Source organism: Ambystoma mexicanum, chromosome 4p, assembly GCF_040938575.1.
Source record: "Ambystoma mexicanum isolate Mex_15411 chromosome 4p, UKY_AmexF1_1, whole genome shotgun sequence".
Taxonomy (NCBI): Eukaryota; Metazoa; Chordata; class Amphibia; order Caudata; family Ambystomatidae; genus Ambystoma; species Ambystoma mexicanum.
The window spans coordinates 72,308,977-72,334,531 of NC_090927.1; the positions used below are offsets into that span (position 1 = coordinate 72,308,977).

At 41.7% G+C, this 25,555-nt stretch overlaps 1 protein-coding gene across 1 annotated transcript in view; it reads left to right on the forward strand.

Moving 5' to 3' along the window:
- The window catches only part of LOC138453011 (zinc finger protein 84-like), a 104,826-nt gene extending 82,558 nt beyond the window's left edge, over positions 1-22,268 (forward strand). The window contains exon 2 of the mRNA XM_069605417.1: positions 8,812-22,268. Coding sequence (XP_069461518.1) covers positions 9,224-10,630 — 1,407 coding nt within the window. The 5' untranslated portion in view covers positions 8,812-9,223 and the 3' untranslated portion in view covers positions 10,631-22,268. The remainder of the gene's footprint in view (positions 1-8,811) is intronic.
- Positions 22,269-25,555: the final 3,287 nt, after the last annotated feature.

Below are 25,555 nucleotides of genomic sequence, written 5' to 3' on the forward strand. Positions count from 1 at the left end.
GCACCAGGAACAAGTCAAAATCCTTCTTATAGCTTCAATGTGAGCACGTCAACCACAATACTCAAACCTGCTCACAATGTCCCTTTACTCACCAGTGCCCATACAGCATGCTGTCCCAATATCAGGGTGCAGTATATCATCCGTGCCCTCAAACTCCGAGCTTGGCTCCCGAGATCATAGTGTTGGATCATTTACACTTATCACAAAGATGTATGGACATTCTCAAGGAGGCACGCAAGCCTAATGCCAGACATTGCTACTACAATCAATGAAACCGCTTTGTTTTTGGTGCAAAACTCGAGACATCAATCTAATTGATTGCTGCCCTTCACAATTTGTTCTATATTTGCTGTACCTTTTGGACAATGTGTTCGTTTTCAACTCTTAAGGTCCACTTAGCTGCACTGTCTGAGTACACCACCTCTCAAACAAGGGGTTTTGTGTTGGAAAGTGCCAGTAGTAAAAGAATTCATAGAAGGGCTTAAACGATTGTACCCACCTATTGAAGACCCAACTCCCGGATGGGATTTAAATATTGTACTGGCAAAGCTCATGGGCCCCCCTTTTGGGCCAATGCATAAAATCAGTCTTAAGCACCTCACTTACATGGCTGCTTTTCTCGTTGCCATTACATTCATCAGAAGGGTAAGTGAACTACAAGCACTCTCGGTACAAGATCCCTTTCTTACCATCCATAAAGACAAAGTGGTGCTAAGAACACACCCACATTTTTCACCTAAATGTATTTCGAAGTTCCATATTAACAACCGATCCATAGAACTTCCGAATTTCTTCCAAAGCCCAACCAATTCAGCAGAAAAATGCCTACATACGTTAGATGTTAGAATGGCTGTTATGTATTACCTTAACAAGAGAACGCCAATCAGAAAGACTGATCAATTCTTTGTGTCTATAGCTACTGGAAGAGAAGGTGATTCTGTTTCTAAGTCGGCTATCTCAAAGTGGATAGTCGGATGCATTCAAGTTTGCTACTCCCTTTCTAACAAAACTCTGCCTTTCACACCCAGAACACTCTACACGTGGAACAGGTGCCACTTTAGCATTTATTGCAAATGTCCGTTCAGATGCCATTTCCATATGAATCTAAGCAGATACAAGCATCAGAAATACAATTACAGTAAGTAATGTATGCCATATATTTTACAGCATACTATGTTAGGTGTATTTTATCGTGTATGGGACTGCTTGTACTTTGCTACGAGCCTGTCCTCTTCTAAGAGTGAAGCTTGACTGCTCTGCTACATTACCTAGTTTTAGAGTTGGTGGACACCCTTGTTACTTCACTAAGGATAGGTCTTTTCACAACTGCCGCCAGGCTAGGTAAGGTCAAGAGTCTCTAAAAGAAAAGTGAACAGAAACTCAAGAAGTACGGAGTCAAACCTGAAGGGAGGCTACTGAGACCAGGAAATATCCCAGAAGAGGAGGCCCTTAGAAATTAGCCGAAATTGAGTGAAGGATTTTGATCAGAAGACAGGCAGAACAAAAGAAACCTGAAGGTGTGGCCTAGGAAACAGCATTGCAAGAGAAGATGAAAAGGCAACCCTAGGGAAGGCCAAGACTTACCCAACCTCTGGAAGCAGATGAGCCTGTAAGATCTCGGGAATACTCGCCCGATTAAACTTGCTCCTTCAATGCTGAAAATTATCGTCACAAAACGATCTATCTCCTTAAATCGGGGTTCGTTGTACTTGTCTCTGTAGCACCTGGTCAGCCCCATACAGTCAAGCCTAGGAATTTACTTCTACCTTTTAGCTATTGGGTTCCAGTAAAGGAGGGGTCCTGGTTGAAGCACACCTGCACATGGAGATTCATTCTGGATGATGTGGGGTTCTATCCTCTTGGCTACAACACATGTTTGACCCCTCAGTTAAAATAAACATGCTCTGGCTGACCATATACTATTTATGGCCCCACTATTAGTAGAATGGTGAGGGCTCTGTGAATAGCCAATCTCAGGGATAAGTACCCTGCTAGAACACTTGTATTGCAAGAGATCCATACTGAGAAAGTACCTGGGTGCCTGGTTATGCTTCTGCTAGACTTTAGTTCACGTGAAGGCATCAGGAAGCAAGACACAGACAACAGATTCAAAGTTCAAACAGAAAAGATTTATTAACTCAAATGTCGGGATGTTCGAAGGCCTAACTTGCCCTATACTAAAGTGGGATTTCCCTGCCTAAAGAAAATAATGAAAGTCTGAATCAAAGTTCAACTTAAGGTCTGTCTGTGTCCAAAACCTATACTTGCTCTCACAACCAAAGCTAAACGACGTGTAGGAATGTCAGCAAGAAAAGAAATCATGTTCCAAATAACGTTCTGAGCCTCTTCCAGCTCTTGGCTTACTTTTCAGCTCCCCTTCCCCAAGTTCAAGGCCGTGCCACAAAGTCTTGGGGTTCCTTTCCCCAAGTTCAAGAGAGTTAATTTGCACTTATTCTTAATCTTTCAATGTTTGGCTTGAGAAACCTCTTTGGCTTTCCCAAATAGGGTTTCCCCGGTCTAGGTGCAGTTGTCGGACCACACGGTCCACCCATTACAGGTCACGTGTCCTGGAACCCTAGGCTCTCTAGCCCACACAGGTTCTTCTGTATATGTACCTGTGTGATGGTTCAAACTCATTTGGATTTGCCTTGCCAGCCTCTTGGCTTTGCCACACTGAGTGTTCGCATACAGTTCACTTTGTGGTGTTCTTGCTTCTTCACCACCTTGCTTTCATACTTTCTTGCAATGTTTCATACTGGTGTTCCGCTGTATTTCAACTTTGTGCTTTGCTTTCAATATGCAGTATATATATTTATCACAAATTTATCATCAGTTTATAGCTTTGCAAAAAGCCTTCATTTTTGGTATTCAATAACTTTGATCTTTCACCCTGTTGCCTGTTCTTTATAGTGTCTGTAATATTCCTCTCTACCCGTTGCCTTGGGTTGATTTCATCTTCTGCATACTTTTTCATTCATTCAGCATCATATTAGGCTTTCCCACAGCCCCCAGGAGCGCCCTGGTTCGAGTGCTCTTCCCTTTTCACTCACCGGTTCCTGGCGTCCCCTCTGGGTGGCTGTCCTCTCAGCTTCTGCGCGGCAAACACGCTTTCCTCTGATCGCAAGCCCTGCTCACACTTCACCTTCTCTCTGTATGTTGCAGGCAGCTCTGCTTTCTCCCCGCAGACACGGTCAGTGACTTTGTTTCACGTTCCCACTCCTGTGGCCATCTGCGGGCCGCTCAGCCCCTGGTTCCACAGCTTCTTGGGGTTATCTGCTGGCATCCTGTCTCTCCTGCAGGACCCACCTCGGCTGCCTCCTGGTATGCAGGATCCTCTCTCCAGGCCTGCAACGATCAGCCTGGGCTCTCTCCTGCTGGTCGCCCTTTCCCACTTGTTGGCTCCACCTTTTATACACCTGCAGCAACTTGGCGGGTTGCAGGTGTGAATCCATAATTTGAATTGCCTGGTCGTAATTAGTGGAGCTCTTTGGACATGCCTGACCTTTACTGCAATCTGCAGGCCTCTTCCTCGTCTCAGTACTAGTGGTGAAATGACTTACTAGTATTCACTGCTCCTAGTTGCCTCTTCCTCATCCCAGTATGATATGATATGGCATTTATAACCCGCCTATACACAAGTGTTTCTAGTCGCAACGAGGCAATGATGGGGAAACAAAGGGAAGACAGAGAGAACGATCCTACTAGGCCAGGGGACATTGAGATCGCAGAAGTGCAGGGGAAGGGGGCAGTGCAGTGCATAGGATAATAGTAAAAAATAAATACAATAAATAAAAGTGCGACAAGCTGGTGACAAGTGCAAGGGTGAGTGCAGACATTGGGTGTCAAGTGCTGGTAGGGGGCTGTAGGGATACAGATACAGTCCCCGAGAGCAAGGGTTTCCAGGGGGGCAGTGCTGGTTTGCTACTGGCGGGGAGGGGACCTGGGGCTGAGATCAGAAGGTAGCCAGGTGACCAGTGCAATTTCAGATTCAGCCAGGAGATTAACAGGGGAGAGGAGGAGAGAAAGCGGAAGCAAAGAGGGAAGGTCTTGAGATGCTTCCAGAACCGGAGATGGTTCTCCTCAAGTTTCAGAGAGGCAGGGAAGCTATTTTAGAGGGAGGCCCCAGCAGAAGAAAGAGATCGACAACCAGTACTAATGGTAAAATGACTTACTAGTGTTCACTACTCTTGGATGTCTCTTCCTCATCCCAGTACTATAGTGGTTTGAATGAGAGAAAACGAGTGGAGATAGTTTGCAACAACCCATAAGGGGAGGGGGAGGTTGATTCTCATAAGGGAAAGGTGAATACTATGTCTTGTCTGCAGACCTCCTCTTCTGCACCATCCTCCTAGAGTTCCCATATTTATTATACCTTCTAATGTTTTTCTTGCCAGAGGGAAAAGGGTAGCAATATTCCATAAATGATAGAAGGGGCTAAGGGTTCATCAGGGAATGGAAAGAGGGGGGGGGCGATACCGTGTCTCACCCAAGGACATCCCCCTGCCATTCCCTGTGTTTCCTCTACCCTGGTGATTCCCCCGCCCCACCTCTTCACCCCCAGGGTTGGGATCCAGGAGCGAGGGCCCTTCCCTGGCCACCTGAGCAGAGGATGATTGGGCTTGGGGGGAAGAAGTGAGGACGCCCTCTGGTTCCTCACAGTCAGCATAAGCTTTGGACACTGTGATCATTACCAGCTCGAATCTAAGCAGACTACTTAACTTAATTACTTTGTGTGAAATGTATGGGCTGTAGAGGCTTTGTTTCCTCTATATACTGCTTTGCTCTGGATACTCCTCTTCTGAACCCCCAGGTGGCTTGATGAAAGTGGGAGGGAATTTTAGGCTTCTGGTTCGCTGATGCCCAGTGGTAGCTGATACTTTTCTGCTCTTACACAGACTCTCTGAACTCCAGGCCAGTTCAAAACGTTTGATTCCAGTTAGGATGAAGGTCTCTCCTCTGCCTCGGGTAAAATTCAGGTCTCGTGTAACAAGACGTTAAGACTCTTTAAGGACATGTCTAAAATAGCCAGTCTCAGAATGGCTAACCGTTTACAGAACAAGGGCATTATTGTCATTACGATTGTTTCGCCCCCATCATGCGGGTCATGACCCCTGGGATTCTCTCCCAAACACGATCATAGTATGACTGAGAGGTAAAGTCAGTGCATATCTTACACAAGGCACTAAAATCATTCAAAAGAATTCAACATCCCGAATGGGGTGCCCTACTTTACTGCATTCTCATGGTTTGTGGGAAGAACATTTTGCACGATTTCCTTCGGAACAATACATCTCTACCATTACTGTACTCCCAGATGAAAATCATTTTCTTTTCTGATTAATACATTTTTAAAGGCATCACTCCAGATTCTTGCTATGAGGTGTATATCTCCCACCTTGCTTTTTATGTGACACAGGTGTCATTTCTTCTAATTATTTGGTTCCTATGTCTGTTACTGACAGATTTCCATCTGACTGAGTTGATTCCTAGTGCCTAGATACTTATTTTGCTGTGTTGTTCAAGTAAAAATGATATGAAAACTATATAAGACTGACGATGCTGCCACGTGACTTATCTCGCTTCTGGATCATGGTCCATTGCTGGTAAGGGTTACAATCGGCAGACTCCACTCTGATTAGTGGGTAAGGGATCTATCTGCATCAGGGATTATAGAAGGAGGAAAGACATGTTTTTGTTTAACTTGAGAATGAGTCTTTTGTGTTTAGTAGTGTCCACTACCTTAATTAAGAATGAATAGATGAGGCACTTCTTGGATTACAGTCTTGCACAACATTAGAGAGTTTGTTGAAGACAAATCCCTGTAGGGTAACAAGCCGTTACACTTGTGACAGGTAGAGCTGAAATCAACTCTAGCAAAGTAGCTACTGCAAGTCTCAACTGAGATGAGCAAAGCTAAAGTCTCTTGAGATAAGTCCCCCCAGTCAGAACAGTACCTTCGGTTAGAAGATGAGTGGTCCAGCTGGCTTCTGTCTGGTTGCAGTGATGCAGATCCTGGGTTCCTGGGACTCAGTCGTGGGGACAAGAGGGAGGACATCTGGAGTATTCCTGTGGCAGCAATTCAGAGGTCGGCGGCAGCTACGGGCGCTTTCCAGATCAGCTGCACTTTGCGGTTTCAGCGCTTGGTAAACAGCGGCATCGTGGATCTTGGACACCGGTTGGGCTTTCTTCGCTCCTTGAGTCCTGCACTCCGGTGAGGGGACGCAAGCTCTGGTCATTCTGCTTCTGGGGAGTCTCCTGGAGATTCTTGCTGGATTGCAGACGTTGCACTCGACTATGGATTTCTCGACGACTGGCACTCGGTTCCTGCCAGTCGGGGAAGATGGTCCAGTGGAGTTCGTCTCGGGGTTAGTTGGTCCCACTAACCCAAGGGAAGAAGTTGTCCCTTCCGGAACTTCTCTTGTTGATCAGAAATAGTTCAGCACAGCAGCAGGGCTTCACCGGGCAATTCAAAGGTCCAGGAGAATGCAGCAAGCTTTGTTCACAATTTCTTCATCGGGTTGTTCTTTCCAGTGGTCGACTCTGTCTTCAGTCCCAAAACCCTCACCTTTTAAGCAAGTTTCTCCCATTCATGCACAGCCTAGCTGTCAATCAACAGCAGGGTGGCTGTCCTGAAAAGACAGCCAGCTAATCAGGACTGGGAGCATTCAGGCATTCCTAAAGTCAAAGGTCAGGGGACTTTTGGGAACCTCCCTCACTTCCCGCCCTACCAGACACTGAAGCCAGAGGTGGGTTTCAGGACTGAAGACAGCCAAAGGCAAAACAAACAAAAAGCTCAAACCTGGCTTGGCGCACAGAGTAAAACCCAAGAAAGACCTTGTAAACAGTACATGACGAAAAAAGAAGACGGGCCCGTTTGGACAAAATAGTTACCCATGGGTGCTATATTGCAGCTGAGGATTCAGCCTGCCGTAGAAAAGCACCATAGTAGTAAAATTAAACCACTGTCACCAGCCATTTAAAGTAGTGAGGGTAACATAAACAATGTGACATGAGTGGGTAGGATAAGGGGCTACTAAGTAACCCCCCCCCCAGCACTCCACATAAGATGGTGTAGGCTGGACCCACAAAGGGAAAAGGTAAGTCAATTTCACTTTACTATTCTTGGGAACAGTAGTTCACACAAGAAAAGGTATTTAATTCTTATGAGAAATCTAAAGGACTTCTCTGACACTGCACTGAAGGTGCTGTTTGTCACCATACAAAACATAGATGCCTATGGAGTTTGTCAGACTCCAAAAACAAAGGAAACACATAATCTAAATCAGGTCAAAACACATGAGAGAGAAAAAGGGCTCACTCACTCCAGGGTTAAAATTAAAAAGTCCTGAAGTCCAGCAAAAGAGCTGGGGGTCTCTAAGGTTGAAGGGAATTAGCACAGAAATGAGAATTCTCCCCAACACTGCCCTTTGGTGGTAGCGGTGCGCGGTGTAAATCAACATAACATAAAATACTGATTAGGGACCTCGCTGACCATATCTACACAGTCCCAGCACAAAATCAAACACTCGTATTTACCATTCCAATTTGAGGATAGAGCTGGCTACTTAACTCAAAAGAATGGTTTATTCTGTTTAACACATATACACAGGCCAGAGTGCCTTTCTTAAGGGAAATATAGTAGTGGGAGGTCTATTTACTGGTCAATAGTGGGGAATGCAACACCTGTGTGTCCTCATTTGTTTATAACAACACTTACCATACCCACTGGTTACTTAAGACATGATAAAGCAATTAAAAGAGGAAAAGCTAGTGAGTGTTCGTTCATGGCAAGAGTCAAAAGGCCTTCTGCGGCTGAACATAGGGTCCAACCAGGAAAATTAGAACTCTGCAAAAAGAAATGGTTGGGGTTCTGTCTTGGGAAATTGGTGAGTACTAGGTCCTGTTACACTCCAATAAAACTGAGCATCATTATCACTAGGCAGCAATATTTTTTAAATTGCAATAAAAGCTGTACTCTCTTAGCAAGCACTTAAGGGCATGTAGCCATTGTCCATTTGCAAACGGGCAGATGGGATGATAGCAGGTGAAGACTCCCAAATACTTTGCTTCGTGGCCAATGATGTGGTTATGTGGTCTCTGACCCAATTTCGTACTTTCTGGAAATTCTACAGGCGATTGTCTCTGAAGAGGCGTCTGGGTTTAAACTCAGCCTTTGATTGTGCCAGCATGGCCTGCACCATTCTCATTGAGAGTACACTGGTGAGTTTTTATATTTGCATATCAGGGACAATATTATACATTTAGTCAAAGGCAATCACTGATGGTCTACCAGGCTGGTCAGAAGAAATTTATGGCTTGGTGATGAGCTGCTGATCTAGTGTCCAAAGCATTTGCCCTTAACATTCATATGACATTCATATCTGGAAATGTGAAGCCATTGTGCTACTTGAAACCTCGCTGAAAAATAAAACAGTAGAACTTAAATGCATGTAATGTATCCACTGCAAATGTTTTGTTCTTCCAGCTTGTTTTTGGCATTGATAATGTTTTACTCTAGAGCTTAATCTTGGAAAGTAGGTTCTAAATATAAACAAAACACAATATTCTGATTGGCTGTTAAATCTGCTCTGCCACTGTTGCTTTATTTTTCATCCTTTGAGCATTACTACTCTATCACTCGTTATGATACTTGCCCACAGTAATTTGCACTTTAAAGTTCTCTCAATTACCTACATGAAAGCAGTTGACTAGCATACATCACTAGCCCTGAGGACCAGTCTGCCTGTTAACTGTTACGCCCGTGACCTAGAATTTGAAATTATTATTGACCATCGCCTTTTAATTTTACAGGTGATTGATGCCCTGAAAACAGATAACAGTGGTTTTGTTAATTTCGCTGATGGACTAATGCAGTGCAAACCTTCATTGAAGGAAAATGCAATATCTGCACATCTTAAAAGTATACAAGTCTTGGAACTAGACGTCTTTTCAAAGCAACGGGGAGCTGGAATTGGAAATGCCTACTGAATAACTGATGATTTTCCACCATCCTAAACATCAATACAATAAATATATGAAATGAAAGACTAATCATAAGAAAACAGGGTATTCTCTTCTGTGTGCAAATCCTATAGTTCAGCTTAATACTTATGATACATGTGACATTACATATTTATATTCTGAATACAAATGTAATTTATTTAAAGAGTTTTGTAAACCACCTACGAATGCAAATAGACAAATTGGTATACGTGCGTTAAATATGCTAAAACCTGCCTTTGGAACAAGTCTCGTTTGTCACCAGAGAAAATCTACAGAAGAGAAATTATTTTTGTGCCCTGACTGCGGGAAAATGTTTAGTCAGAAGGGAAGTCTTATTCAGCACCAGAGGACCCATGCTGAAGAGAAACCTTATCGTTGCACAGACTGCAGGAAAAGGTTCCATTGGCGGACAAGTCTTATTCGCCATCTGAGAACACATACAGGTGAGAAACCTCATTTGTGCACTCAGTGTGGAAAAATGTTCAGTCAGAAAGGAAATCTTATCCACCACCAGAGAACACATATGCAAGAGAAACTTTATCAATGTGCGGACTGTGGCAAAAGGTTCCGTTGGAAAGCAAATCTTAGTCGCCACTTGAAAACACATACCGGCCGGAAACCTCATCTTTGCAGTGAATGTGGAAAAAGCTTTGATGAGATGTCATCACTAATTGAACACCTGAGAACACATACAGGTGAGAAAACCCATCAGTGCACTGACTGTGGGAATAGCTTTAGTGAGAAGTCATCCCTTATTGAACACCTAAGAACACATACAGGTGAGAAGCCTCATCTTTGCACCGAGTGTGGAAAAAGGTTCAGTCAGAAGGGAAATCTTCTTCAACACCAGAGAACACATATAGAAGAGAAAGCTTATCGATGCACGGAATGTGGTAAACGGTGCCATTGGAAGGGAAATCTTATTCGTCACCTCAAAACACATACAGGTGAGAAACCTCATCTGTGTACTGAATGTGGAAAAAGCTTCAGTGAGAAAACATCTCTTCTTGAACACCTGCGAACACACACAGGTGAGAAACCTCATCTGTGCACTAAATGTGGGAAACGCTTCCGTGTGAAGTCCTCACTTATTAAGCACATGGCAACACATACAGGTAAGAAACCTCACCTGTGCACTGAATGTGGAAAAAGTTTCAGTTTTACCGACTCTCTTATTAAGCACCTGAGAACACATACAGGAGAAAAACCTTATGAGTGTACTGAATGTGATGAAAAGTTCAGTCGGAAGGAAACTCTTATTCACCACCTGAGAACACATACAGAAGAGAAACCTTATATGTGCACTCACTGTGGTAAAAGCTTTCGTCAGAAGGGAAATTTTATTTGTCACCAGAGAACACATACAGGTGAGAAACCTTATGAGTGCACTGAATGCGGGAAAACATTTAGCCAGAAGACACATTTTAATTGCCATCTAAGAACACATACAAACGAGAAACCTTTTCAGTGCACCGAGTGTGGGAAAATGTTCAAACAGAAGCGAAGTCTTATTTCCCACCATAAAATACACACAGGTGAGAAACCTCATAGGTGCACTGAATGTGGGAAACACTTCAGCGTGAAGGCATCTCTTATTAATCACCTGGGAACACATACAGGTGAGTAACCACATACGAGTACCTGATGTGGGGAAAGCTAATTATTGAAAGCATAAATTAAGGACCCATGAGAGCACACAGTTGAAAAACCTCATGTTTGGGCATCTTATATTAATCATCTGGGAACACCTACAGTGAACATTTTGAAAATGGCTAAATTGATAGCCATAGACTTGTCAGTTATTGTGAGGAACAGTCATGTTAATTTAGTACAGTGAGGCCACTTGCCACTAAATTAGTCACTCATGTATTTAGTGCCACTGAACATAAACATTGTAGAAACCGCATTGTTGCAGTCAATGTGCGAAAGGGTTTCGCACCCTTCTAGATCTCCCTGCCGCTTTTGACTATCGGACCCTTCTATGTAGAATAAGAGACAGGCATCAGGTACACAGCCTACTCCTGATTGCAATTCTTCCTGGCTGATAGAGCATATTTCCTCCTTTTGTATCAAAGTCCCTGCCAACAGGGTGACTTCAGTTTCTACTCCTACGCTGGTGATTCATAGGTCCTCTTCCACTAATGTGGGAGTGCAATAGAGGCATTGCTGAATATTCAGAGCTGTTAGCCGTTAACAAGAGGATAGAGGCAAACTGGCTAAAGCTGAACTCTGGCAAAAAAGTAATATGTCCTTGGGGGTGCACTAGACACTTGGGAATGTACCCTTCTGTCTCCCCTTTCACTATGTGCCCAAAGCTTACCTGGGTGTCAAAGTTTACCGCACACTGGATGGTAGCTGTTTTTTGCCTTAAGCTGTTGCTGGAAATTCTATTTTTGGAAGCCCACCATACTCTGCCATTGGTGGTTGCAGCTGCAACATGTTGTATGCTTTACTGCTACAATGCCATTTATCTTGGCTGCCTTTGTTGCGTCACTAAACTTCTCCAGGTGGTGCCTAATGTGTCTGCCTCCATATCTCAGGCGTTGGTAAATTTCACCGGATCACTGTGGTTCATCACCATCTCTATTGGCTGCCTGTGATCTGATTGTACGAGGTGTTTTGGACCAAGAAGCTTTTTATGGCAAATATCCCCTCTCTGCAATCCAGCCTTCAACCCTGTTGCCCTCCCTGCAACCTTTGATCTAGCTTCTCCCTCCATATTAGGGTCCCTGGTTTCAGAAGGATTGTTTCTGGTGCTGATTGTGACCAAAATGCGCTCCGATACTCCACTTTACCACAGACCATCTGGCCTTCAGCTGCTTGCTGGAGACCCACCTGTTCTCGTTTGCAATGCCTTTGTTTTGCCAGCTACTCTGAATTGTTCATGTTAATTTGCTGTTCATACCAAAAATGCTACAGCTGAACAAGTACCCTACAAATAAATAAGGGAGCTTTAAAACCCTCTCCAGTTATGTGGCACTCTATCCCTCCCTAAAAGATTAAGTAGATAATCCCGAAGTGGATCCTGCCTTCCTGCTTCCACCCACAGTTCCACGGATATGATCATATGACTGGTATCAGCAGTCCTGTACTAGAGGAAGATGACTGATCTGAACAGGAACTGTCAAGTAAAAATGCATGTTTTTTTTTGTTTTCATGAATTACAATTGTGCATGTTATTTTTCTACTTTGCCAACTTCAAAAATGGGGGTAAAATACTGTAAGGTAAAAATGTTGCCTGTATTTCTCCTTGATACGTTTGGAGAATTTGTGAAAAAGTAATGCTCATCGCAGGGGAGGCCCATGAATTGGGCATTGCATTAGCCTATAACACCCAGTTGTGATGCAGAGGTAAAGCGCCACTATCAGCCTTGTCTGAACTCCCCATTTGACCTTTTTGTATAAATTGCTGTAACTCTCTTCTGCTCCTTTCCTCAGGATCATCAAAACTGTAACACTATTGCCTCTTGCTACTGTTTAGCAGAAAGTTCCCTGACTTAGGATTGGTTTATAGAGGTACACTTTACAGAAGAGAGGGGACCTAGGCACACACTATTTATAAAATAAATCAGTTGGTGTGACGAGCATGATGTTGTCAAGGGTTTTTCATTGTATAATATATGCAGGTTAAAATGTCTTTTGTGAATACAATATGAACCAAAAATGTAATAGTCGCTGCTCTGATGAAATATAAATCCTGCGAATTCGGAAATCAAATAGTGTCCTTTACAAAATGATAAATCGTTGTAGGCTTAACAAGATCAGCGGGCAGTATATTAATTCAATGAAGGAATGGAGGACAACATGTTTTTTTTTTGCAAAATGTAAATCTGTTCTTGGTTAAACTGACCAATTTCTAATTTAAATATCCACACGAGTTCATAAACTGCAGAATTTAAAATATTTTCATCAACATTTAATACAAAGATCGGACACTGTGTTAACACCAAAAAAATCATAATTTCTTAAAAGTGTCTCTGTTTGTATGTTTATATCTGTTTCTTTTGACTGGCTTTGCACAAGTGCAAACCTGGACCAAGAGCGCACTATGGGCCATGATTAGTTGGGTATTACTCTGGACATCGGTTTCATGTTGGAATGAGTGTGATTGGTGTTATTGTAGTATTGGTTTCATTGTTGCACTGATTACTGATATAGGCACTTTTTTTTTTTTTTTGGTCATGACAGCCACCCCACTCGAATCACCCTTATGACACTTGCCTTTTTCTTGTGTTTTACTCAGGCATACCTTTTCTAATCAAGTTTTCTCCCTTAAATCCCAAAAAAAATCTTAAATTGTGTGTGGCATTCTTGACAATGAACTCTTTTTCCTTTTTTTTAAATTTTGTAATGTGCATTAATGAACGTGGCTTGATGTGCTGCTATTGGTTAATTGTAACAATTTTCAGAATTAAACATTAGTCGGACAGTATTTTCTAACCAAAGTAAATTATGAAGGAAGATTTTCTTCCATTTTGTATTTTGCAGAATTATTACTGACGTTGCACATTCCCGATTGACCGCAAGGCTTGGAGTAAATGGCTAATATCTCATATGTATTGAAAATTCAGATGGGGGCTCAGTAAATGGCATTCCCCCTAAATTAAGACATCTTCATATACCCCTGTTAACTTATGCTGATGGCACCATGCTCTTTGATGGAACATTGAAAGAGCTGCAGCGTCGCGTGACAAAGATGAGTTTGTACATTAGGAGGAACAATCTCATTATTAGTCCATCAAAATCAGCCATTATTGCTTTCAAGCAAGGCAGGAATGCTAATAAAGTATCATGGTCTGTCAAATAGTACATCACCTCACTTATTTGGGCATCATATGACACAAAAAGCCATGCATTATGGAAACTACCGGGTATTTGAGTTCAAGAATAGCCGTATTAAAGGCCCAAATGATAAAGATAAAGATTAAAATAACATTGTAATTGTAATCTACTCCAATTAAATAAATATTAAAGTGCCAAAGTCATTCCATCACTGGCCTATGCTCTTGAGGTCACTCATCTAAGTAATATGCAACTACTGAATCACTTGGAGGCCCTTATTTAGAAGAAGACCCTTAATCTGCCCTGGAGTGTTTGCCGAGTGTTTGGCAGTGAAGAAAGAGAAGGAGAAGCTCTGTTACCCATACTCTCTGCTGGAGTCTGTTCTCTGTTTCTACAATTGGAACCCATAAGAACCACCCACAGACGCGGAGCGTAGCGGAGTGTTTGCCAAGTGTTTGGCAGTGAAGAAAGAGAAGGAGAAGCTCTGTTACCCATACTCTCTGCTGGAGTCTGTTCTCTGTTTCTACAATTGGAACCCATAAGAACCACCCAAAGACGCGGAGCGTAGCAGAGTGTTTGCCGAGTGTTCGCCGATGTGTGAACAAATGGACCTTGAAACATCAGGAGAAATGCATTCAAGAACACGGAGTAAGGTACGTGCATTAGATGCCCTGGCTGAAAAGCAGCCTCTTATTTCATCATTAGTCACTACATCTATTCCAGCTACTACAAAGACTGCTATAAAAAGCATTGGAAAACAATGCAAAAAACTGCCAACAAACTTATGTTCTAACAAAGTCTGTAAAACGATTATAAATGAAATGTTCTCACCCATCTCGCCAAATAACTGCTCCTCACCGTTGTCGCGTGCTTGTATGGCATCTGGCGGGTCGCCGGTGGGTCTTGGGGAGGCGTGTGGTTGGCGCTGTGACTCCAGCGCCCTCCGCGACAAGGTACATGCAGTTGCTGTGGCTGGTGATCAGCGCGACCAGCGAGAGGGGTGGTGTGAGAGAGACGGGATGAAGGGAGTGCAGGAGCCACCTGCGGACGCTGAGTTAATGGCGAGCGCTGGCGAAAGCAGCCTCCATGCGGCGTGCCGCGGGCGAGAGGAAGCGAATTATGGAACGGGTGCAGGTGTCGAGCCTCCGTGTTCTGCCGCGACCTCTTGGCGGGCGGAGGTGAGCGGCCCAGAGGAGGTGAGCGCCGGGCTCCATGGAGGTGAGGGGCTGCGAGATTCGCTCCCTGATGTGGGCGGAGACTGCCGGCAGTCTGGGCTGGCTCCGCGTGCTGCAGGCACAGAGAGCAGAATTAACCCCCTGTTGCCTGGAGACGCGATAAGCCAAGTCGAAGAGCATGCATCCACGGAAAGGCAGAGGCAGTCGGGCCTCTGTGGAAAGCATGACATGGCTCAACAATTGAACTCTGAGATAAATCAGGTCGCTACCCTCTCCCCCCCACTCTCAAATGAAACGATCAAAAACAAAGTGCTCATAACACTAAACGAAAATACACACATCGAAGTTTAAAAAAAAAACACCAGTATAAAAAAGATGAATACTGGCGTAGATGATGGTCAAGAGAAAGGTTTGGAATCCTATGGTTTACAAAACCTGAAGAAACGGTGTTACTCTACATCTGAGATTGGTACTCTAAGATGGCATTTTAATGGGAAACCCGCCCTCCTGGAAACGAGCAAAGCCTCAAACAGCGGCATCTCAAAAACTGTGCTAAAGGAAAGAAACACTCCACTCAGAGGAAAGTCTATATGAAACAAGTCGGAAAGAAAGTACATCAAAACAAAGTGGAGAGAAAGTACAAAATGAGTCTTGGGCTCCCAAACGCCCCCGAATTCACTCACCTGAGAAAAATTCTCCCAAAAAGATACTGGGCGATCTCTCAAATACAGCTAGTAAAGCACCTTTGACTAGCGATATTACAACCAAAGTCACGTCTGAACCAGAAAATCATAGACAAAAGTCTTTTGAAGAGAGAGAGATGAATAAACAACGTGCTGTAGAAATAAAAGCACTACAAGATCAATTTATAAACTTTTTACCACACACAAAAAAAGGCCCAAAAGAAACTATGTCATCAGAGGAAAACTCTTCATCCTCATCAGAGTACAGTCCAAATGAGAGTAACAGAAACAAAGGAATAAACCTACAAAAACGCAAAAATGGTACCACTCATGGAACAACAAATGAGATTAGGTGGCTAAAAGAGGCACAGGAAGCAATCATAGCATCTGTATCAATAACTATGGCTCCTTTTTTAAAACTGTATGAAACTCTAAACGAAAATCAACGAGATCAATCGACAATGATTGCCCTAATGAACAGTAAAATGATCTATGTGGAATCAGTCATGGACCATATTAAAGAAAAGTGAAGCCGAGAGAAAGAAATGGATGGAGTGGTCCTAAAAACATTGATTGATTTACTGCAAGATGCTAAAACTGACAAACATCATTTCTTAGAAGGAATTCGAGAAATTATTACAACTTTAGCCCCCCAACCAAAAAGGACTGACTTAAGACTGGGCTCCATGCGGCCATGTACATGCGAAGAGCAAAGAGAGGTCCATCGTGTTCCATCTGCGATTGGACCTGAACCAACACAGCCCGATGCACACGGAGACCAAGGAGTATCCGACACTGTGCCCCTGAGCGCAAGATTAACCCCTGAACCAACACAAACCGAAAATGAAATTGGCCAAAATACTACATCTGAGACTGCCGAAAAATCGTCGGAAAATGCAGATAAAGTAGCAACAAGTGCTTTTCCAATATTTGATCCTAATGCAAATAAGAAGTCAGAAGTAGTAAAGACAAACAACACACAAAAGAAAGGACAAAAAAGTACATGTAAAACAAAAAATGTGATCAGCAAAGAAAAGAAGAAGGTATGCGGGTCAAGGAGTTTCTTGCGAAACGTAAAAGACACAGTGGAAGAAGAGGCGCTCAGCACCGTATCCTGCAGCAAACTTGTAGAGACCCATCCCCAGCTGATCTCAGAAAAGATCCAAACGGTCACTGTGTCTTCAGAAGACGACAGTTCACAGGATGGAAGTATACAAGAACTTCTGGATTGCTCGGTATACGACGATGAAAATGTACAAACAAATGAAACACAGGAAAGAGTGATCAAGGATTTCAATATATATATGAAGCTAAAGAAGTATGCATTGATCCTAGGGTGTCAGATAAAGAAGATTTTTTAACCCTAAGTGATCAACTAAAAAAATGCACAGCCAGATATTCCGAACTGAAGGAATGCTCTTCACAGAAAGAAGCGCAATTTCCCAACTTGAATAACGCACACCAAAACGAAATAAGAAAGGAGACATGGCCTCTGAGTAAAAAACAAGGAAACTCCAGAACTACTGGCCCAAATCATAAATGGATGAAGCAAAAACCAAAACCACCAAAAAACACGGTTGTAATACTCAAAAAAATGGCAAGAAATTTGGATGGACTGATACTAAATAGATCAGCAGTCATGAAACTTCTACAATACATTCCACAATTGAAAACAATAAAATCAGAAGAAATATTGACAGTAAGCTCCCCCGATGAAGCACGTGTCGATCTGGTGGAAATTGTGACGAACTCAGTGATACTTGCCTCCATTATGCTAGAGGCCTATGAGAACTTTAGAGTACTGGGCTTTAAGATCTCAGAACCAGTAGACTGCCAAAACACCAATGAAGAACCAGGAACCAGTGAAAAAAACAAAACTGTGCTTTTCGAGAGAAAATTCTCCGAAGACGAAGGAATGCACCATATCAAATCGAAAATTGAAAATAGAAAGCCAAATCAGAGAGAGAACTATCAGTATGATCATAGTGATTTGGGTGGAAGTAAAAACACAACAAGATTGACTACAGAACCACCAAACAGAATATCGAAGGGAAATGGAAATGAAGAACAAACTCAAATGCACGAAAAAGAGCATTTAGACAAAATAAAAATAACCATAAGAAGAAATCAAAAAATGGGTGAACCAACGAACCCACAACAAATAACAAAAGAGGACCCGAAATATTGGAATTGGCTAGCTGGCTCTCTTGCTATTAAACCAAAACTGTAGCCACCCAAAAAAGTCCACACTGACCAATGGAAAATAGGAAGCTGGAACACCAGAGGTTTCCGCCACCTTTTCAATGATTTCAATCCATCCTTAAACAAGCTAGACATAATATGCATACAAGAATCCTGGCTAAAAATAGCCCCATTTAAGGAAGGAGCCACCGTGCTATGTAATCCTGCTAAAGGAAGCTTTCTTGGAAGACCATCTGCAGGTCTTTTAACACTAATCAAAAACGGGTCAGGAATAAAGGTGATTGTATCTATGAACATTAACCCGTACATACAGGCAACAGTTATACAATTTCAGCTGGAAGCTCCAAAAGTCAATCAAACAATGTTAATACTGAATGTCTACTGGAATCCCTTAAATATCGAAGGTGAATGCTTCATAGACCAAATAATGGAATGTTTGGATGAAGAAATAGAAGCATACAAAGAACTAAATATCATCATCTGTGGCGACCTCAACGCAAATTGCTTCGAAGAAAATAAAGTAACTCAAAGTGACACAAATCAAAAAAATGATCAAAAACGCAAACGTGGGAAAGTATGGAATGAAGAAATGGAAGCAAGGAGATTGCACAGATTAAATGGTAATACGAAGGCAGATATACCGCCAGCAAAGACCTGGTCAAATGGCAATGTGAGCAATGCACTTGACTACATGTTTGTGTGCGAACGATTATTAGCGAAAACTCAAAGCTCCAGGATATCCCCTTCAAATTACAGCGATCATGAACCAATCATCACTGAATTTTCACATTGGGAAACTCGAATAAAGTAAATATGGGATGTAAAAATAGAGCTAGAACATGGCTTAAACCGCTTAAGGTTGAAAAAAAGTGACTTTGATACTGTACTAGAAAATCTAGAAAAGTGGCAATCTAAAGAAAAAATGTCTGTAGAATACGACACATCATTACAGATATTTAGACAAAGCTCTGGAAAATATACAAAATCAAGAGTCAAAAAATAACATGTATATGATCCAGTAGTAGTGATACAAAAGAGACTACTAAGAAAAGATCTACGTGCATTAAAAAATGGAAATAACAAAGGTATGAAAGAAATGTTTCAAAAAAGAAAACAAAAATACAAAAACTGGCAGAAAGCCCATAAATCACAATTGTTACAACAAGATGCAGAAGTCATTCAAAAAGCAATGTCTAACGCAAATAGTAGGACATTATGGGACCTGCTAAATGACAAACAATCATCAGCATCGCTCACGAACCCAATATCCGAAAATGTTTGGATAGAGCACTTTGCAAAATTATTCAATGAGATAGAAACATCGGATATGGAAAATAACACCAAAGAAGAAGAAACATGTCCCTAGGAAATTCAGTTCGATAAGGAGGAGATAAAGTCCCTAATTCTGAGAGCAAGCTCTTCAAGAGCCCCAGGGCCAGATGGCTTATCGAACGCAGTGTTAAAAGAAGACCCAGAAAAATGGGCAATTTTCTGCGAAAGACTTTTCAAGAGAATTGTGAAGCACGGTCAAATACCAAAATCATGGAAGTCGGCTATCATCGTCCCAATTTTCAATAAAGGTAACAGGAAGGACCCCAACAATTATCGGCCAATTGCCCTACTAGATTGTGTTGGGAAAATCTTTGCCACTCTCTTGCTAAAACAACTGAAAACATGGATCAAGGATTCAAATACATATGACAAAAGACAATCAGGCTTTGTTGAAAATGTGGGGTGTAATTTAAATCTCCTGATTCTAGGATTGATGAAAAGAAGAGCCTATACAAAGAAACAAAAACTGTATATAGCCAGCATTGATTCACGGCAAGCATTTGATAGCGTGAAAAGAAGCCGTCTTTGGGAAAAACTGGCCTCTAAAGGTTGCCCTACGGATCTCTTGAAAGCCATCAAAGAACTGTACACCAAAACCTCAATAAGAGTTAAATTAGATCAAGGCGGTAACCTATCCAAGGATATAAAAACAACAAAAGGCCTTAAACAAGGATGCCCGTTAGCAGCTACTTTGTTCTGCTTTTACATCTTAGACTTGCAATACTGCCTCGAAAACAGCAGGACTTTTCCACCTAGACTAAAGTGCAGACCGGTCAACCATCTGCTTTATGCTGACGACCTGATAATTTTAGATCACACACAAATTGGTCTACAAAGAGCTCTAAATCAGGTTGAAAAATATATTGAAAACAATGATCTAGAAATAAATGCAGATAAAACCGAAATATTAATATTCGTGATAAAAGATGGAAAAAGACTAAAAATGAAGAATGGAAAGTTAACGAAACCTGGATAAAATCATGTGATGAAATGAGATATCTGGGAATACAAGTAAGTGGAATAAAAAATAAAGAGGCCTTGAAAAGGATGCTAAAGATAAAAACAAAACAGCTAACAGCCCAAGCTAACATCATCAACAAAAGATATGGTAAATTTTCCCTTCGACCAGTGATAACATTCTACAGGCTTAAAGTAATTCCAACGTTGATATACGGAACAGAAACTTGTATGAATATCCCAGAGAAGTTTTGGACCACTTTAGAAGGTCTCTTTTGGAAAAACATCTTACCGATACCGAAAGCAACTCCAATGACGGTAATTCGACACGAACTGGGCTTAACATCGCTATATATACACATCTGCTACAATAAACTGATGTTGTATAGAAAAACAATGAGTAATCTGATGCCTCCCCAATTTGAAATATTTGGCAAATCCAATAACTACGAAGAAAAAGTAGTAGAAGACTGGAAAAGAGAAAATGAACAAACTCTGACAGAATTTGCCCTCAAAACCCAAACATTAACAGAAAATCCAACAGCTGTAAAAAGAGCGCTTTGGGCTGAGGATTGGTCGAACACTGAAATGGAAAGAGCTCTGTCAAAAACCCATACACTCCTGAAATCCAATTGTGGGGAGATGACTATCATACCAGACTATTTGAGAAAGTTCCCAAATTCCAAACAAAGAGATCTGTTATTACGCTTCAGATTGAATACCTTGCAAAACAAAACAACAAAGGCAAGATACACTAAAGATAAAATATGCACAAAGTGCAGATTGTGCAAAAGAAGTGAAGAATCATTAAATCACTTAGTGGTATTCTGCACTAAACTGAGAGACCTGCGAAATGTGTACCTAACTAGTAATATCACTGACTTATGTGGCCTAGATGCGAAGAAATGGTGGAGTATAATTTATGCTTGCCAATCTCCAAAAATAAATTTTGTAACAGTCAAATTTCTAGAAAACACCCTTAAAAGGCTAGACCATACCGATGAAGGAAACGCATCGTAAATAGTGAATTGAATGGTCAAAAGGATGCGTTGTGTTAGTGTTTAATGTTCATATTTTACTGTGAATCATTAATCCAAATTTTTATTTTTATTACTTTTTTGAAAAACAAAACTTATTTTAAGTATCCCGCTCGAATGTGAACGGTTTTTTAGATTTAGTTTAGCCTATTCTGGACTTTCTAGTTTTTTTCTACTTTTGACCGCTGCTTTGTACTTGTTCGATGTTGATTTTGTTATGACAGATCTCTTTGCGAAATGAAATGCTTTGCTGATTGTGAAAGGTTTGTAATAAACCAAATACACTTAATAAAAAATAAAAAATAATAATGATTAGATATGAGCTATTACTGCAGTTATGGTATTCTATAAGTTTGTTTAAAAACACTCATGATTTTCCGGAACACACTGAATCCTCCTAAACTCTTTATATGAAGATCTTTATAAGATCCTAGTGTGGAATTCTTCAAAATTAATTGAGGAGTTAAGGAGTGTCACAAAGTGTAAATTGGTAGTAATCGTCTCACTTTATGTGCACATCCTAATATGGTCAAAAAGAAAATCAAGTGGTCTAGGATTATTACCAAACAGGAGACATTGAAACATCTACTGATTGAGAGCAGGGAAAATTAAAATTTAAAACTCACTACTTTTTTCGGAAAGTTGATTCATGGAACGTTTTCCTATGGGATTGCACCATTATAGAACACTTCCATGAATCAGGCCCTTAGTCTCTTAGTAAAGATACTTTTTGTTTATAGACTACGAACAACTGATCAAAATAGTCTTCAGTTTGCACTCATACAGTGTGTTTTAAAATATTCATGAACTTTTAGGGGAAGCTTTTCTCCCAGGTTTTTAATGGTTTTGTGAGAACACTTTATATAATATGTATTTTTGGGATTTCATAATGTCTGCTTGTATGTGATTTTTTTTTTCATTGTTTTGTTTTAAATGGTTGTATAAAGTCTTATGAAACTGTATCACAATAAAAGAAAATAATAATGTGGATAAATGGATGTGGATTGATGGGCTGCCAGTGATTCAATGAAACAGTTTTCAGAGTTAAACATTTATCGGTCAGTATTTTCATCCAAAATAAATTATATAGGAAGATTTTTCTCTGGTTTTTATTTTACAGAATTTATGTTGTTGATGTTGCATATTTCTGTTGATATCATGACTTGGATTAAATGGGCAATATCCCATTTTATGTATTGAAAATTAATATAGGGCCCTGGTACATGGCAAAGGACAGCTTTAAAAGCTTGAAGATTAACTGGAATGGCGATGGAGTGAGGTGAATCAGAAACACAGCACTTTAAAAACCCACAGAAGGATGATGCGACAACTTCCAGCCTATAAAATTGCATACCTTGAAGGAATGAGTGGCAGCATAGTGGGGTACAAATGGGATGTACACAAGGGACTGCAACAGAGCAAGAACATAGCCTTATACTGGCAGATACAGGCATTGATTGCTCTACCTGGTTGGATGCTAGCAGGCAGCAAGGTTCTAATGCATATATTAAACTAACCTTAAACAACCAAACTTGCCCCAACCTTAGTCATAACTACATTGTCTATGAAGACATTAAGGTTGAAAGCGTGGCCACACATGTACTACAAAGCATTTAAGAAGAAGCTTGTCAAGCCTTAAATCCTTAGGCTGTTGTGGATCTTAACAATGTTAGCATTCTATAGAAGTTAAGCCTATCACTTTAATCTGACAGAACCTTAATCTTTGTCTGGTCTGAATTCCTGGCAAAACACAAATTTATTGCATGCTGTTTTGTCAATCACAAGACAAATATTTGATATGAGTGTTTTGAGGCAGGGTGGTACCGGTTGTATGTGTGTCAAGCGGTGCTCATTGTTGTCCTTTGTTACCAGATATCCAGGACTGGAGGTGATCTGGTGTCTCCACGATGATCCGTAATCCCGTTTGGACCAGTGAGGTATGGCCTCCCTCTTCCCTGGTCAACATAATGTCCTTGACCAGGGAGGACAGAATCCCTTTTCACCACCACAGAACCGTGCAACCATTGGCAGGGGTGCCACTCCACCAGAAGATGGTCAGGCAGCAAGGAGCAGCAACAGGAGGGGGAAGTACAAGGCAGGACTACTCAGGAAGGAACAGTGGTCTAAGGAAGTTAAGGGTTGGGGCAGTGTCTCCTCAGGGAACCAGAGTGGATTGTGATGCACAGAACTTCCTGGTGAATCTGCCTTTATGCCCGCTGGCAAGTAAATGCACCAGCATTCCTACCGAGGTTGCCCGGGGAAACTAGCCGCTGGTGCCCCCACCCCCATATGTGCAGAGCATCAAACATAGCGGTACCCCTAGCTGGGATATGGTGACCACCATGGCAAGTGTCTGTCCTTTGCTGAGCCGCCAACAAGTATACATCCTCCAGCCACTGTGCTGGAGGCCTCTGCAGGTAAGTGGGGCGAGGTGCCGCTGTAATAATGCGGGGCACGTGATTAATTCTTCACCCAGCTCTTACATTGAAAGCAAGTTGATTCCTTCATATGTTAATCTTCACCAATTTTCCCAGACTACCTGTTGGTCCTTATTTTTTTATCATGGTCACTCATTTGGAACTCTGAAGTCACCTAAATGTTTGTAAAATTGCTTGTCTGTTTCCATGTTGCTCGAGCAGCAGAGTGTAATCAACATTTCTTTGGATATTAATAGTAATTGTCTGTACTTTATATGTTCGATTTTAAGTGTTTTGAGGGGAGAAACTGGTAATAAACCCAGAATGGCCAGCTAAAACCACCATGTAAGGCTCTTAGTCATGGGAATTGTAGGATGTCCCAATCCTGGAGCTGGAGCCATATAGCACCCAGGGGCAGATCTTAGTTGATGGGCTCATTAAAGGTGCTAAGGATAATCCCCAATATTGTTGATTCAATGTAGGAATTACTTTTAAGGAAGATGGTTCTCTCACATTAGGTTGTCCCAGTGGGTATTTGCAGAGCAGAGTACTTTAGGTTGGTAACTGTAGTGCTAGTTGAGTTACATCAATGCTATCCATAGGTTTATTGTATATTGATTTATAGCCATTTGTTATCAAGTATTCATGCAGAACATTCAGCAAACTGGTCATCCTTTGGTGTTTGTGCAAGAACCACCACATGTGCATAAATCAGTGTTAGATTGGGGGACTTCAAAAAGTAGTATGCCACAATCAGTAATGGTGGGAGAATGGTTACATATGCATTAAATCCGAAAAGTGTCGGTGCACTCTGCGTGTAATGGTGCCACCATTCCGCAAACGTTTGGTGCATCCCCAGTCAAACTCATTCATGCCTCATAAATGACACCCACCGTATGCAAATACTGCACGATTGCTGTTTTATTCATAAATCCAACATGCTTACCAGTAGTAAGGGAGGCCTCACTACCGACGCCTGCTGGGATTCTTTTGCTGGAGTGCATGTTGCACACGTGCACCTTGGGAATCTATAATGGAAAAGTGAACAGGCTGAGGGCTTCTACAAGAATAAGCAGAGAAATGCAATCCAAGATGGTGGCAGTTTTTCTTTAAATGTAATCTGTCCTTTCTGTCCCTACCTCTACTTACTGACATCATTCCCAGAAGCCTATGCTTTCAGGAACCTATGGGGAGACTGGAGAATGGGAAAGATAAAGGGGAGCCAAGCACAGGTGAGCATAAGGGTAAGGAAGATTCTTTGCTATGGAAAGCCAGAGCAGGAGACCGACGTGCAATTCTAGCTCTTGGAAGCAATGGGATAGCACAGTGTAGCATCTGGACCTTATTGGGAGCCTGAAGGGAAGCTTAAGAGTGCTGCTGTGTCTCTCCTTGCAAATAAGTTACCTGTGACGTAGCGTTGGACCACTAGAGTCTCACACACTCTGCTATATGAGAAAGGCAGAAGAAGCCATTGAGACTGCTGGAGTCTCACAACACACCATAAGAAGAGCAAAACATTCTAAGCTACTTAAATTGACGGTGGGGGTAATGTGCATATATGTAAAAATGAATATTATATATGATAACAATGCTCATAAAACGTTCTCGCAACTAGTGAACCATAGCCTGGGTGATTCAGATTAGCCTGGACCCAAAAATAAGGAAGATGAGAAGGGAACACTATCTAAAGGATCATTGTATTACCTCTGAATGTCATACACGCCAGACCAAATCCTATAATACAATCTACACTGCAGGAACTCTAGAAGGATGCATACATTGGCACATGGCCAAGTGCCACCGTGGGCACACTCCTCTGTAGCCACACCGTGTTAGTAGTATGCGTTGCAAGTGGGATCTCATATTGACTCCATTTAGTATCCCAAATAATGACACGACTAGCTACCAGTAAATTATTAAAGAGGAGCATATATTAACGATACTAAGGAGGAGTATGTTCAGATGTG